Genomic DNA, 17400 nt, shown 5'->3' on the forward strand with positions numbered 1-17400 from the left:
ACACCTCATAGCCCAAATCCTAAAAGGCCCAAGGCCCAAAGGCCTAAAATGAGCATCTCAGTAGTATACCCCATATACTGAACTCGTATGCCCCACGTAATGCTCACCGATGCACCATTTACAAGTCGTGAAGTTTGATCCATGCATTACGTTGAGCTTACTTGTTAGAGGGCGAAAACTCACCATTAGGCTCTTAATGGTTAAGACAAGAACGTCCAAACACAGATCTGGCCCTTAAGAGGTGTCTTAATTCATAAAGTTCCTGACTTTATGACTTTGCACGGCTTAATGAGGTCCAAACCATAATCTAAGCTTCCTAATCTTCATAAAAGGTCACCAATACTTGTATGGAGGGATAAAACTCCACAAGATCTAAACTTTATGACTTAATAACCTCAACAAGGACCAAATATGAGGCTCAAAGGTTATGGAGTAACTTCTACTCACAAGAACCACAACCATGTGACAAAAACATGATAAAATACCACCCAAAACTAGATCTATACCAAGAAGCCATCAAGATTGAGATTTTATACCTCCAGAAGATGTAGAAAGGAAAACTAAGCCTGGATCTACAAGCTCCAAACAATCCAACTCTCCTTCAAGAAGCTCCTTCTTCTTCAATGAGCACCAAAACACATGAAAGCATACCAAGAACTCAAGAATCACTCTAATGGAGGCTGGGGTTTCATATTTAGGGTTTAATGGGATAGATGCTGAAGGTAAGAGGGTTTGGAGTTGAGTTAAGGCCATTAAATAGGGTCGAAGACCCAAAATTAGGGTTTGCACCTGACTGGAGTACGCCCAACGTACTCCAAAGAGCACCCGCGATCCTCCTGCCTAGTACGCCCAACGTACTAGGCTTAGCCCTAAAACCACAAAACTTCCGAAGGCCATAACTTCTTCGTTTTAATTCCGATTTCGACGATCCTTATATCCCAGGAAAGGTAATGAGAAGCTCTACACTTCTATCAACTCACTTTTTCCTTAAAACTTTTCAAACTTAAATCCAAAATTCATAAAAGGCCCGAACTGTCATTTACGGTTATACCTTTGGGCTCGAAAACACAAACCGAACTCTTGAGTCACCTAATCTACGTTAACCATACCCAAATGGGTCTAAATATATCCTTCCCCAAGGCCCGTAGCCTTATGATAACTGATCTTTGGGTCACAACCTTGAATTTGGAAACAATTCAAAACAGGGTGTTACATTAGTTATCCTCTTTGTCTATTATAAGCTGTATTCCTACACATTCTAGTGTTCTATACGTAGTCTAAGCACAAACCTTCAATCCATTAATGTTTTGGAGTTTGGAAACATGTGTAGTATGAACTCTAAGTGAAATGTTACTAGAAAAATCAAGTTATGGATCATGATATGATGTTTAGATGTTGTATTGAGCATTAGAAACCATTATGAATTGAATAAATGATCCATCCATGGAAATATAGGGTTTCTAATTCCATTAAGTCCATGAGCTAAAACACATGTTATGACATTGCTTCTAAAAGCTCAACTAAAGGAGTTAATGACATTTTTGCACCAATGTCCTTCCATGCCTAAACTAATTCATGCATTCATATACTATGATCTTATAAGATACTTTATAGACTAACTCCATGATCATAATGCATTCTCATTGAATCAATAGCTCACAACTAATAATGGAAATGACAATTCCATTCCAAAGTCCATGATTATCTATTTTCCAAACTAAAACACTTGGTATCACTTTGGATCTATTGGTTTGAGTTCCATAATTATTCTAAATCATTTCAAAGCTAATTTAATGATCTAGCTAGACAAGTTAAATAACACAATTTTCCAATAAAGGAGTTGATTTCTTCATCAACTCTACATTTTCCCCAATTCTATACTTCATAACTAAATATTTCTTTAACTTTCCATTAACAACTTCTTTTCATATTACATAAAAGCATACATAATATACATAACATAAAATAGAACCAAAACATAAAGGTTAATGTCATAAATGAGTAACATACTGTTTGATTTTTTTTAACAAAACATCATTATTTTCAAAAGTACAATAAATGGGTTACGAACTATTTAATTTGGGAAATTCTATACGTAGCTCCAAAGTGCTTAATGTGGAACATAAATTTTTTATTGCTTAACAAATGATTTTATATATATATATATATATATATATATATATATATATATATATATATATATATAATATAGGGTTTAGGTCATTTTTGGTCAGTTAACTTTTGGTTTTGTGCTCATTTGGTCACTTAACTCTTTTTAAGTTTTAAAAGGTCATCAAACTTTTGCCTTTGTGCTCATTTAGTCACTTAACTTTTGGTTTGGTCACATTTAGTCACGTAACTTTTAAAATTGTGCTCATTTGGTCACTAAACTTTCAAATTTTTTGAAAAGTTCGGTGACTAAATGAGCAAAATTTTAAAAGTTAGGTGACCAAATGAACACAAATCTAAAAGTTAAGTGACTAAATGTGACCAAACCAAAAGTTAAGTGACTAAATGAGCACAAATTCAAAAGTTTGATGACCTTTTAAAACTTAAAAATAGTTAAGTGACCAAATAAGCACAAAACCAAAAGTTAAGATGACCTATATATATATATATATATATATATATATATATATATATATATATATATATATATATATATATATATATATATATATATATATATATATATATATATATATATATATATATATATATATATATATATATATATATGTGGACAAAGTTTACACTTTGCCATGTACTACATGAGTGGTTAAATGTGTGCTAAAAGGTTTTATTTTTTATTTCTTTTTGAAAAAGTTGTGTCTGCTAAAAGTTATATACACAAATATATCATTCTTCTTCTACCCTTTCCACCATACATTGCTATTCATTTACAAGCTTACAATCAATGCACAAGAAGAATAAATAAGTATTAAAGGACAAAAAAAATGGTCAAACCTTAGCTAGAAATTATTTAAAATAACTACAAGTTTTGAGTTTGAATCACATTTACAAATCAAACAAACATAAACAAATTGTCATCATAAACCACCATTTTTTAAACTATACTTTCACCAACATCAAAATCTCTAGAGTTTGGAGGTTGAGTCAATGAAGGTGATTCAGTTTCAAGAGTAGAAGGAAAACTATCCGAGATAGTTTCCCGAGAAACTTCACCCTTTGGTTGTTGTCTATGGTGCAAGAAGGTCGGTTTTAATGGTGATTTTACCATTTCGACCTTCCAAGTCAACATTGCCACAATCTCTGACATTGCCGGTCTTATGTTTGGATGAGATTGAAGACATAATAATGCCATATGAACTGTTTTCATAACATCTTTTACTGAAAAACCATCTTTTTGCATTCTTGAATCTATGAGATCAATCAATTTTGACCTCTCGTATAGCTTCCATGCCTTGCATCATAAAAACATGCAAACTAGTCAATCAAGTGTGTGTTGTTGTTAACAATGAAAAGGCATTTGGATTGTAGAATTTTTTTGGAAGAATTTGAATCTATTAAATGAATTGTAAATAAAAAAAATTACATATTCCGGGAGGTATTGCATTTCTGATGGCAGTGTAAGATCAGTATTTTTCCTGCAACTAATAATCTCAAGAACCAAAACTCCAAAACTATAAATGTCAGCCTTTTCAGATAATTCCCCTCTGATTGCATATTCAGGTGCTGTATAACCTCTACAAATCACAAAAACCTTGTCATTTTCTCAAATACTTTTTATTTAGACAACACTTAATGATTAAAAAAAAAAAAAACTTACAATGTTCCAGCTAATGTGGCACTGAGATAAGCTTGGTTTTCAGGGAAGAATCTAGCAAGACCAAAATCTCCAATTCTTGGCTGAAAATTTCCATCAAGGAGAATATTGCTTGCTTTAATATCTCTATGAACAATTCTGAGGTGTGACTCTTCATGTAGATACTGTAAACCCCTAGCAATTCCCAATATAATTTGGAATCTCATGTTCCAATTCAAGTATTGGTTACTTTTTCCTATTTTTATAGAATCAATGGTTAAAAACAAAATAAGCGTCTAAACTCTAATGCATGATGTTAGAATTGAATTTAAGGTGTATTATAGTGTTATACTACCATAAATAATGAGGTCTAAACTCCTGTTCTTCATGTATTCATATACAAGTACTCTTTGAGGTCCCTCAGAGCAACAACCAAGAAGGCGTAAAAGGTTCTTGTGTTGTATGCTTGTGATCATTCTCACTTCTGCAAGAAACTCTTCTTCTCCTTGTTGTGATTTTTCAAGAGAGAGTTTTTTTATAGCAACCAATCTTCCATCTTGTAACTTACCCTATAAAAAACCACTTTAATTTACTTAATCTTAAACCAATCGGCTATAATTTTTTCAATATATATATATAATATTGATCAAAGTAGATTTCAAGGGAACGAACCAGATACACAGGTCCAAATCCACCTTCTCCAAGAAGATTACACTCATCAAAATTCTTAGATGCTTCCTTTAATGTTCGAAAGCTAAAATAGCTTATTGTTTGAAGTTTTCCACTAAAATAGTCTTTTGCAGCTGCAGTTCTCAAGAGAATATTTAGTTATCAATGCACAAAGAACCTTAAAGATCATAAATTATAGAATATGGAAAACATATTGAGATAAAAATACAACCTTTACAGCTGTCTTCACGTTTTACACACTTTCCTAGTTGTGCTGTTCTGATTGATTTCCGGAAGGCAAAAATAATAATCAGCAAAATTAGGAACAAGACTAAGCCTCCGATGATGAAGAATACGCCCCATGTGTGATGCTTCATAGATAAGTTGTCTTCCTGAAGTGTTTCTTCTGCTTTAAAGAAAGATAATATTCTGTTCTTATCAAGTAAGCAACTTTCGATAATATTATGGACATATCTTCATTACAGTTTAATTTAACATACAGTTAGAATCTTGAATTACCAAGTGTCTTAGAAGCTGACATGGATTATAGTACTAAATTTGAACCTTGTAATGCTGTATACTTTAAATATTAATGACTACTTTGAATAAGAAAGAAGGTAAACAAGTTGTAAGCTGTTAACCCATGTCTTTTAGAAGATGAACAAGATCATTTTCTTGAAATTCCATGACAATAGGAATTCATTATATAGCTCAAACATTGAAATCCCAACTTAAGACGACACAAATCCTTGAAGAGTAAGTGAATCAGATATCTTTTTATATCAAATCTATGCACACCAGGTGCTTGTTTAAAGTTCTCCAATTGCGCATTTACTCAATAAAAACTAAAAAAAGCACAAACTAGGAATGTACAATGAGAATCATGATAAATACCTTGAAGTAGGCGACGCATTTCTCCTTATCCAATCGTTATCGTCTCTATATCCTCCAATACCTCATTAGCAGGGATAAAATGGCGAGTAAGTTGAGAAACTAGCTTCTCCGATACCAATAACTTTTTTTGTTTGTCTTCAAATATCGAGACAGATAACAGAGAAAAGGGGAGGTGACTAACGACAAAGCCGAGATGATAGAAGCAGAATAACATATTATCGGAGATTTCAAAGTGTAGTGTATCTGAAGAAGGGTGTATGGAGTTGAGTAAAAAACTACAAAAGGATTGTCTTGTTGTTGAAGACGGCAAATCAGCAGAAGGGGTCAGGATCATGAAGGAAAATAGTTGTTAAGGTGTGATTGGATTTGCGAATAGAATAATGATATTAATTGGGGGAAACGGGAAGATTGTTATCCTGATCTCGGACTTGTAGCGACAGCAGTAGCAGTGACCAACTGACCATAGAATTGTTCAGAACCGGAAAGCATCTCTCTTGGCTTTTGAAGCTTCCCTTCTGCTCTTTTTCGTTTGTTTGTTTCTTCTTTCCTTCATTTACTCTTTTTTTTTTCTAACTTATAAGTCTAAGATTCTTTTGATATATTTAATCTTTCATAATTTTTGACACTTTTATTTTATTATATTTTTAAATTTAAAATAAAATAAATAATATTTTCATGTCAATTTGTAGTTTTTTTTTAATTTTAAATTAAAAAGTCACATAATACTTATATAATTATATATGTAATATGTAAAATATTGAATATAATTAATAGTTTCTTCATTCCTTATCTTAAATTTTATTTAAAAAAATACTTAATGTTTTTAGTATTTAATCTTTTATTTAATCAATCCGTATAATATACGAGTTTTACACCTAGTAATAAATAAATTAAAAGATAAAACTATAATTGTAATATAGTTAAAAGAAAACATTACATCACAATTCTAATTTAATATTGTATTTTTTTCTCAAATTTGACAATGTTTTTTTTTCAATTTGTTACAATTCCGACGACTTGGCCAGTCAACCCGATTGTCTGATGACGTGACATGATAATATGTCAGTTTTAATGATGTGACATTCTCACATTGAATGCTAAGGTGTCAAAATTGAAAAAATATTACAAAAGACATTTTTTTTTTCAATTTTGACACTAATTTTTCATTTTTTTTTTTAAATTTTGACACTCAATTTTTTTGTTTCTTATTTTTTTCAATTTTGTTTAGTTTTTTGTTTCATTTGAAACCATATAAATAATTTTTATTACATTTGAAATCGTATAAATATATTTTTCATATTTAAAAACCATATGTATTAATTATATTATAACCATATTTTTTATGTATTATTTGGTTATGTGGTGTTAATATGACATGATGATACGGTAACGCAAGACCTTATACTTATACAAAAATGTAGTTTTTAAATGAAAAAAAATACATTTATACCAATGTTTTAAAAACCTCGCAACGACGCACCATGACACAAAGGCTTGTAATTGACACAAAACTTTAACACAATGTCATCATAAGTCATATACGCATATAAAAATAAATAATAGTAGAAAAATATATAAATTTTTTAATTATATATAAAATTGTCACCTTAAGTCATGCCTTACAAACGATGTAGTTTGCTATGGCTCGTAAAAGCTTGAGGCTTGACATTGGCGCCAAAGTCGCGTCTAATGTTATTTAGAACCTTGATTTATACGGTTTCAAATGTAAAAAAAACTACGTTTTCAAATATTCAATCTAGAACAAAAAAAATAGAGTGTTGAAAAATCAAATAAAATAACCTTAGTGTCAAAATTGAAAAAAAAATGAAACCTTAGTGACTTTTGTGTACGATTTCCCTACAGTTATTCCATTTTTGTCGGGACAAAAATTATAATAATATCTACATGTCAATTTGTAGGTTTTTTGAAATTTTAAATTAAAAAGTCACATAATACTTATATATTTATATATGTAATATGTAAAATATTGAATGTAATTAATAGTTTCTTCATTCCTTATTTTAAATTTTATTTAAAAAAAATACTTAATGTTTTTAGTATTTAATCTTTTATTTTATCAATCCGCGTAATATACATGTTTTACATCTAGTAATAAATAAATTAAAAGATAAATCTATAATGGTAATATAGTTATAAGAAAGGGATAATGACTTAAAAGGGTAATCTATTATTCGTTTTGTACATATTTAGTCACTGACTTATTTTTTTGTCTATACTTTTCCATTGAACTTGTTAAACCGTTTAAAAAACATCCTTATAACCTGTAATAGTAGGTATAGCCGGTTTCCGGCATATTTGACTGCTCCGGCAAAGCTCCGGTCATATTCTCCGGTGAACATGATTTTACTGCCGACCTCAAGAACTCGAGTTTGTTCTCTCCTTATGTCTCTTTGTTAGATCTAAATAAATTTTGAACATAAACCCATGTGGGTGTTCGATTTTAAAACTAAAGAACACAAACCCGGAAATCAATTCTTCATCTTCATCTTCTTGTGTTCAAAATCAAGAACACACATCATAATTTCTCACTCAAAAAACGATTTTGAAATGTGTGTGTATGTTAGATCAGAACACGAACCAATATCTTCAAAAATCGAACATGAAATTGCTTCTGGGGTATTAACACAAATCATATATATTCTAGATTCAAGTTCATCTTCAGACTCAATTTTTGGGTTTGAAAACCCTAACTCGAGTTCATCTTCAAGCTCGTCTGACCTTCAAGAACTCTTCAGATCTTCAAGCTCGATTTTGAGAAAACATCCATCTGTGAGTGTGTTCATCTTCAAGGTACCTAAAACACACAAACTCAATTTCTTCTTTGTTCTTGGAAATCGATTTATGGGTTTGAAAACCCTAACTCGACTTAGGGTTGTTCTTGAGTTTGATTTTTCGTGTTTATGTACTGGAATACCAAACCAATCCTCGAGTTTGTAAGCTTCAAACAAATCGAAGGTGTGTGTATGTGTGCTCATCACGTGTGTGTATTCATCTTCATATGTGTTCAATTTCTGAAAAAAAATAACTTACCCCAAGTTTGAGTTTGTGAGCATAATGTGGAAAGAATTCGAATTGTAGATGGATTCTACTAGAATAAACTCGAAATCTAGAGTTTTTTGGATGGATTTGTTCATATGTGTTTCAGATCTTTATCTAGTTCATCAGGGTTGTTCATCGTGTTCTTGAGAGATTCTTCATATTTGAGTGTGTGTGTTTGTTTAGAACACGAACCAGATCTGGATGTGTGTATGATTTCGTTTTTTGACAGATTTTCCATAAATGATTTATTAGATTTGAGTGTGTGTATATGTGGGTTAGATCAGAACATGATCCTAGGCTCAAGAAATTGTTTCAGGTTTGCTTAAGAACACTATGGCCGGAGGTTGAAGACGATGAACAGTGATCTGATGGAAAATCATGAATGTTAGAGTTTTTGAGGTCGCCGGAAAAATCAGGAACGCCGGAGAAGATGACCGGAGCTGTCAAATATGCCGGAAACCGGCTAAACCTCCAATAGCAGGTCAAAAGGATGGTTTTTGAACAGTTCAACAAGTTAAATGGAAAAATATGGACAAAAAAAAACTCAGTGACTTAATGTGTACAAATCAAAGAATGTGTTACCTTTTTAAGTCATTATCCCTATAAGAAAACATTACATCATAATTCTAATTTAATATTGTATTTTTTTCTCAAATTTGACAACGTTTTTTTTTCAATTTGTTTCAATTCCGACGACTTGGCCAGTTAACCCGATTGTCTGATGACGTGACATGATAATATGTCAGTTTTAATGATGTGACATTCTCACATTGAATGCTAAGGTGTCAAAATTGATAAAATATTACAAAAGACACTGTTTTTTCAATTTTGACACTAATTTTTCATTTTTTTTTTAATTTTGACACTCAATTTTTTTTGTTTTTTATTTTTTCAATTTTGTTCAGTTTTTTGTTTCATTTGAAACCATATAAATAATTTTTATTACATTTGAAATCGTATAAATATATTTTTCATATTTAAAAACCATATATATTAATTATATTATAACCATATTTTTTATGTACTGTTTGGTTATGTGGTGTTAATATGATATGATGATACGGTAACGCAAGACCTTATACTTATACAAAAATGTAGTTTTTAAATGAAAAAAAATACATTCATACCAATGTTCTAAAAACCTCGCAACGACGCACCATGACTCAAAGGCTTGTAATTGACACAAAACTTTAACACAATGTCATCATAAGTCATATACGCATATAAAAATAAATAATAGTAGAAAAATATATAAATTTTTTAATTATATATAAAATTGTCACCTTAAGTCATGCCTTACAAACGATGTAGTTTGCTATGGCTCGTAAAAGCTTGAGGCTTGATATTGGCGCCAAAGTCGCGTCTAATGTTATTTGGAACCTTGATTTATACGGTTTCAAATGTAAAAAAAACTACGGTTTCAAATATTCAATCTAGAACAAAAAAATAGAGTGTCGAAAAATCAAATAAAATAACCTTAGTGTCAAAATTGAAAAAAAAAAATGAAACCTTAGTGACTTTTGTGTACTATTTCCCTACAGTTATTCCATTTTTGTGATGGGATGTGAGTTTAAGTGATGTGGAAGAGGATAAGGGGACAAAACCTAGACTAGCTTGTGATGGGATGTGAGTTTAAGTGATGTGATCTTGTCTAGCCACTTGCTTGGGTGGTTGTTTAGAGATAGAGTTAGTTAACTAACTAACTACTAGTTATTTAGTTAGTTAGGAGTTCTAGTTAAGGAGAGGGAAGGTCTTAATCTCGAAAATTAGAAGAGGGATTAATAAGCATTCTTAGTAAAATGTCTCAAGTGATTAAACACTTATTAGTTAAGTTGACACTTATCTCCACCAATTCTCTTATCTTAATTGATTTAGACATCATAAAACTTACATGAAATCACTTTAAGTCATGACTATAACTAGTCATTCACTAGATAATAATACATATATACAAATACATACATGTATACTTAGTATAAAATAACAATGTAGTTTTTGTGTATTTGAACTTTAATGTTTATGTTTTATTCTTTTTATTCAAAAACACTTAAATACATTTTAATTATACCTTATAATAATTCATTTTATATTTTAATTTATTTAAATATAAAATTTATTGAGCAATGTATAATTTCGTGACATTTAACCGGTTAACCATATCGTTAAACACGTTTTGTCACTTTGGTTCGTATATTTGTCAAATTTAGATCCTTCACATCTATTAAGCAAACGTTTTACATAGAACCTAACTTACTTATCAACTAGAGACATGTTGATACAAAAATTAAGTTTGTTGCGTTTAAATGATGTTATATGCTAATTTCACAAACCGGTGATGGTTTGTAGTCATACATCATAACGAAATTTATCAATAGTTACTTGTTTTATATTTCATAATAACTTATTTAAATAAAAGAGGTTAAATTCCTTCAACCATTCTTAATAAAATACTCATATTGCTTAATAATCAAAACATAGCATCGCACGATCGTTCCTATTTTTACCAATTGTTACATTCTCCCCCCGTTAAAAGAATTTCGCCCCGAAATTCAACTTGTAGACGGGATATCACTAAACAATTGGGGGTGTTTCTTTTTTTTTTTCCATTTGATTCTCGTGTTCCCTAGTGAATTCAGGTCCTCGCTTGGCGTTCCAACGGGCCTTCACTATGGGTATGCGGCTTTGTTTCGTCCTTTTGAACTCCTGATCCATGATTTCCACTAGTTCTTTGATGAAGTTTAGACTCTTGTTGTCTTCAATTTCGTTAAGTGGAATAACAAGAGTCTCATCAGACAAGCTCTTCTTCGGATCCTAGGATGCCTTCAATTGTTCACGGGTTTGAACAATCTTCTCTATAGTTTCTCGTATGATCTGGGGGCTGGTGAGAGTGTTGTTAGGAACTTGTCCCTTAGCTAGTTGCGTGTCACCTACCTCAGCCCAGCACAGAGGTGATCTACACTTGCTTCTGTAGAGAGCTTCGAATGATGCGACTTTGATGTTAATGTAATGGTTGTTGTTGTATAAGGATTCGATGAATGGTTCTTCCGCTTTGTCTGTCAGTTTGAGGGTGATATTAAGGACTTCTTTAACGAATATCGAAAACACGAGGCGAATCACCTATCCCTTATCCAAAATGATAGATAGTAGTATACTCTGCAGTCTCGCAATCTTCTTATGATATGCTCGTGTCAGCTTTTCTATTTTTCTTTGTAGCCTTGGTCAGTAGAAAGTGTGTGGGTTTGTTTGATTTGTCTACGATCGCTCAAGTGGTAGCATGTCCATCCACTGTCCTGGGTAACTTGTCATGGAGTTCATGGTATGACTCATAACTGATTCATCTATCATCTCTTTGTGTTTATAAGTCGTATATAATTAAGATTGAAAAGACAGTCGAATCGGTGATTCTATTCTAAGCCCACATCCAAACAAGGAAAAGGATTTAAAGCGGAATTACCAACCCTAAGTCCGTAGAATCTTAATTATATAGGGCTCCAATATATACACTTAGTAATCATAGATTCACTAGTATGGGTCCATAGTCTCTACTTGAGTGGGGTGATTAACTTGGGTGAGATGGAATTTACATCAACCCTTTTCCACAACTACTGCACTTAGGTTGATTTTTGAACTCGGGTTGCCGTACGGATGGTATTCCCAGGAGATCTTCTCGGAATATATCGAGAAGGTTACGGGCTTTTTCAACATCCATGATGTCTTTCTCTTCTTGTTTCTTATCCACAGCACGGGCTAGGACGTCATGGTACCTCCTGTGTAAGTACTTCTGAGTCTTGTTGTAAAAGGTGAGTCGGGGGATTGTGTCCGGTTTGTCACCATAGACAACGAGGGTTCTATTACTCGATGGGTTTAGGCGAATGGACTTTTCGTAATATATGATATCGGTATGGTGAGGAAACCAACTAATACGTTTTTAAAATGAAAATGTCGTAAATTTTTATTGTGACCGGCTTTAGGATGATTTGAATGAATTGGTTGATTTAGTGTTAGAGTGCACCCTATGTACACGTCTCTAGTGCTTTTGATTATTCCAATTCTACTGTAAATATTTCGTTTAATTTTTTTGAGGTTTTTGGTTGAGAAATTGATTAAATCTACGACTCACAATACTCCTCTCCGCGTTGCTATTATATAGTATCCATGCATATGTGCTATCGGGAATGAACGTACCGGAATCTCAGCAGGGTCTATTACTGCTTTCCCACGCTCTGTTGCTAAAACACTTCCGACGCTCCTGACATCTTTGGTTTTAGTCTCCGGGAACTCCTTTATGAAATGCCCTACTTCTCCACATCTATAGCAAGTCCGACTCATCCCAGCTTTTGTGTTCTGGGCGGTCTGTTGAGCCGGCACCCTACAGAACTCTGTGGTATGCCCTTTTCATTACAGTCATTGCAGTGCATTTCCCTGCACTTTCCTTTGTGATGAAAGCTACACTGGGTGCATTTTGGTAGGTTTCCAACATATGGTCTTGTCGGCACTGAGGTAGTAGGGATGGTGGTGGTATGGAATGTCACTGTTTGTTGTCTTTTTGGTAGGTCCTTGATTTGGGGCGTCGTTGCAGGAATGTACTTGGGGTGTCCCTGGTTGTTATTACAATTGGAACTTTCGGCGTCGTTCCTGCTTTTGTTTTTGTTCTTAGCGCCGAGTTGTGCCATGACTGCTGTCACGGCGGTTGTTACCGCAATTTGAAATGTTGTAGGGTCTATTTATAGAACTAGTGTTGCACCAGTATGCTGATTACCTTCATGTGTCGGCATGATTCTATTTCGCGAGTGGCCTCCTCTATTCTCAGTTCTGTGATGACTGTCCTGGTTGTAGCTGTAAGGGTTCTTTGTCCTATAACGACTATCTCCTTTTTTAAGGAGTGTAGGTGATCTGTATTGTTCTCTTGATCTGCTTGCCGGTCTATGGGTGCTATGGCCCTAAGTATGGTGCAGTGAGTTTATGTCGGTTGTGGATCATCGGTTGTCCTCTCTTGTCTATATGTGTGGCTAGGTAGTTAATTACGGGTTGCTTCCTGAAATGAGAGGTGGAGGTTCTCACACCCCTCTTGATAGGGTAAGGTTTATTGATGGTATCTCCCGGACTTCTTTCACCATCTGGTCCCTTCTAGGAAATCTTCTTCCTCGTATTTCATCTATTGGTACACTTCGAAATCTTCTTCTGGATCCTTCTTGATCCATCTATTGGCTTCGGTGGCAGGATAGTAGGGGTCTATGTGGAGATGAAGTTTAGCTGATATGCCTATGCGAGAATAGGGGTAAGAAGCATATGAAGAATCTAAGTGTGTGGTTCTATTGTAACGCAAAATATTCCTATAGTATTTTAAATTCTTGTGTTTGATTCTAGTAACGGTTTGGTAAGTTTTGACTTGTTGCTTACTACGATCATTCCTCGATATACGTTGGTCCAATCTCGGGCAAATATAGGTGATCACGCTATATTTGTCCAAAATCTGATTACATATATAGAGTCTTAATCGTAGTGTCAACTTGTCTAAATACTTGTTGTATAGTTAGATATCATGAAAATAATTTGTTGTATGCATGTAGTTGTACTTAAATGAACTATCAATTTAAGTTAAGCGTAACGCTGTTTAAGCGTAAAAAGAAAAAATGTTTTGTCAGAGAGTATTAGTCCCTTAAGCATTTATAGTTTGTATATCTTATGTGATTCGATATACTTAGTTCACTATAAACAATGCTCTGATACCAATCTGTCACACCCCCAAACCGGAACGGCGGAAACGTTCGGGGGCGGATGACTTCATGTGGTAACGTAACAAATGAATACATAGTAAAGAAAGCAATACAACCATCATATATATAATTGAAAGTTTACATTGTTAAAAGGTACATGTTCAAAACCAATTACAATATGATGCCAAAATATGAATTTAAACTGGCGCCGCAGCGTCACTTCTTCAAAAGCTGTTTGTTACCTGTAATTACTGAATCCCTGGGACATACAAGTAGTTTTGAAAGAGTAGATCAGCATTTAAGCTGGTGAGTTTCATAAGTATTAAATGACAATTTTTGTATGAAATGAAATGTTTTGTTCTTGTTTGTTTGCTTCTAGAAAATCCTATATTTTCTACTAGTATAAATGTAGCCTTCTCTCAAGACCAATGTTTGTTTCTAAAAATGTATGTAAGTATAAAATTTCCAATACGTCTGAAAACCCCCGTAAATCAATGTGTTTTCAATACTCCATGTGAGTTTTATAACCATGCTATTGACTAGAAATGCCTATACACAACGTTCTTCAGGCATTGGAATGTTCTGACGTTTGTCACCCCAAATGGTGGACTGTAGCTAACAGTCAGGGCGCGGGTTGTCAAGCCCGTATAGATCTATACACAAACACCATGCTCCCCCTCCAAGGGATTCTGGTATATAATATAGGACTTGAAATGCGTACTCGAACGTACGTGAAGTTGATGTCTCACAAAACTTAGTATAAAACAGATTTACGTGAAAAAAATGTTCGTTTGTTCTTGTATATGAAAGTAAACTTCTTGAAATAGTGTTTCTAGTATGTAAAAGTTTGTAATGCTCTCGTAAAACTATACATATTATAGTTTTCTAAAAATGTGTCTCGTTTGCATAGTAATCCCTAGTAAAATGTTCACTTGTTATGAAAAGTGTAATTTTTGATGTAGAAGACAAGTTTGTAAACAAAACATATATATGTATATTTTCGATGTAGAAGACAAGTTTGTAAACAAAACATATATATGTATATGGTTATGTATATATATATATATATATATATATATATATATATATATATATATATATATATATATATGTATAAATTTTAAAAGATGATTTGGTATGTTTCGTAATTGTTGTTCATATTCTTACGTTTTTATTAGAAACTTTGCATAAAATAATCCTTAAGTTTGATACTAAAGACCTTTTTCTACTTATCACTTTTGTAAAAATGGTAATTAAACATATTTAAATGATTGTGTTTTAACTTCCTTAATGTATAAACATTGCTCAAAATGTTAGAAGGTGTTAATAAATCTATAAACCACTTTTGACAGTTTTACCCTTTATTGTCTCTGTTTTTAGAAAACTCATAGAAAAATCATCGTAAGTCAAAAACTGAATCCGTCACCTCTGAGAGTTTATAAAATGAGTCTAATTTGTTCCTAATTTTTATTATGATTTTTAGTGGTCTCAAACTAGTGTGAAAATGAACATCTTCACAGACTGGTCCGAAATCACTTCTGAAATGACAGACAGTTTTATAAAAATCGCCATAAATTGTAGAAAAATCGTATGAACGCGTGCGAGTAGTCATTAGAAAGGTATAAACTTGAACTATTTGCATATTGTACATTTTTGAAAGATATTAAGTTTAAGATGGTCAAAACAGTCCGTGAACAGGACTCAACTTTTCTGTAAAAAGCTGTCATTTAACTTTAAGTTATGTTTAGTGTTCTAACTTGTATTCCCCCCCTTAAAACTTGAAGAAAACATGAAAATGTAAGGGTATGAACTCACCTTATGTGAATACTTGAAGAATGGAAGGTTGAAGATGAACTTTTGGTTGTTGGTTTGATGCTCCAAAACAGCCACTCTTTTGGCTATGTTGTTGTCACGAAATTTCACAACAAAAGAGCAAGAAAAAGGGTAGTTTACTCACTGTTTTGAATCAATAATTTTGAGTATCATAACAAGTAACTTACAGGGGTATTTGTTGGTAAAAATATCAAGCAAAAGGAAGGTGTATATGGGTGAAATGGTGGCTGAAACACAAAAGGGACACCAGCCCTTTAGTTCATGGTTTTGATGGCTTTGGAAGGAAGTTTTTGTGCTTGAAAATGAGATGAAGGTTGAGAGTAATTTCCTGGAGTATTGCTGGTCAAATGAGGGTAAAATGAAGATTAAATTTCGTGATTATGAAGGAGAAAAGAGTGGAAGAGGATAAGGGGACAAAACCTAGACTAGCTTGTGATGGGATGTGAGTTTAAGTGATGTGATCTTGTCTAGCCACTTGCTTGGGTGGTTGTTTAGAGATAGAGTTAGTTAACTAACTAACTACTAGTTATTTAGTTAGTTAGGAGTTCTAGTTAAGGAGAGGGAAGGTCTTAATCTCGAAAATTAGAAGAGGGATTAATAAGCATTCTTAGTAAAATGTCTCAAGTGATTAAGCACTTATTAGTTAAGTTGACACTTATCTCCACCAATTCTCTTATCTTAATTGATTTAGACATCATAAAACTTACATGAAATCACTTTAAGTCATGACTATAACTAGTCATTCACTAGATAATAATACATATATACAAATACATACATGTATACTTAGTATAAAATAACAATGTAGTTTTTGTGTATTTGAACTTTAATGTTTATGTTTTATTCTTTTTATTCAAAAACACTTAATTACATTTTAATTATACCTTATAATAATTCATTTTATATTTTAATTTATTTAAATATAAAATTTATTGAGCAATGTATAATTTCGTGACATTTAACCGGTTAACCATATCGTTAAACACGTTTTGTCACTTTGGTTCGTATATTTGTCAAATTTAGATCCTTCACATCTATTAAGCAAACGTTTTACATAGAACCTAACTTACTTATCAACTAGAGACATGTTGATACAAAAATTAAGTTTGTTGCGTTTAAATGATGTTATATGCTAATTTCACAAACCGGTGATGGTTTGTAGTCATACATCATAACGAAATTTATCAATAGTTACTTGTTTTATATTTCATAATAACTTATTTAAATAAAAGAGGTTAAATTCCTTCAACCATTCTTAATAAAATACTCATATTGGTTAATAATCAAAACATAGCATCGCATGATCGTTCCTATTTTTACCAATTGTTACAATGCAAGGGTCACATATATGGACTATGTTGACGTAGAGGAGTTTTATGTGCATGAGTAGAACATCGTGATACAAAAAAATTACGATATACCAAAGTTGAACCTGTCTACTAACACTTTTTTATGCGAGAT

General features: G+C 32.5%; 1 protein-coding gene across 2 annotated transcripts; it reads right to left on the reverse strand.

Moving 5' to 3' along the window:
* Window positions 1-2958: 2958 nt before the first annotated feature.
* LOC111888642 (cold-responsive protein kinase 1) lies at window positions 2959-5891 on the reverse strand. Of its 2 annotated transcripts, none has more exons than XM_023884767.3 (7): window positions 5330-5891; window positions 4668-4844; window positions 4439-4569; window positions 4122-4335; window positions 3791-4022; window positions 3557-3707; window positions 2959-3424 (listed from the first exon to the last, which is right to left on the reverse strand). In XM_023884767.3, exons 1-7 carry the CDS (start codon window positions 5346-5348, stop codon window positions 3068-3070), a joined length of 1281 nt encoding a protein of 426 aa, XP_023740535.1. In that variant the 5' UTR covers window positions 5349-5891; the 3' UTR covers window positions 2959-3067. The 2 variants fall into 2 exon arrangements, with proteins under 2 accessions (XP_023740535.1, XP_023740536.1); XM_023884768.2 differs by having other exon boundaries at window positions 4668-4841; window positions 5330-5890.
* Window positions 5892-17400: the final 11509 nt, after the last annotated feature.

Source organism: Lactuca sativa, chromosome 8, assembly GCF_002870075.4.
Source record: "Lactuca sativa cultivar Salinas chromosome 8, Lsat_Salinas_v11, whole genome shotgun sequence".
In the NCBI taxonomy this organism is placed as follows: domain Eukaryota; kingdom Viridiplantae; phylum Streptophyta; class Magnoliopsida; order Asterales; family Asteraceae; genus Lactuca; species Lactuca sativa.

What these genes read in the sequence shown, in the direction of transcription:
- LOC111888642 (XM_023884767.3), bottom strand. An exon ending in GATTTGGACCTGTGTATCTG is followed by an intron (nt 4,336 to 4,438) that starts GTTCGTTCCCTT and finishes GGTTTTTTATAG; the next exon opens with GGTAAGTTACAAGATGGAAG. An exon ending in GCCACATTAGCTGGAACATT is followed by an intron (nt 3,708 to 3,790) that starts GTAAGTTTTTTT and finishes TGTGATTTGTAG; the next exon opens with AGGTTATACAGCACCTGAAT.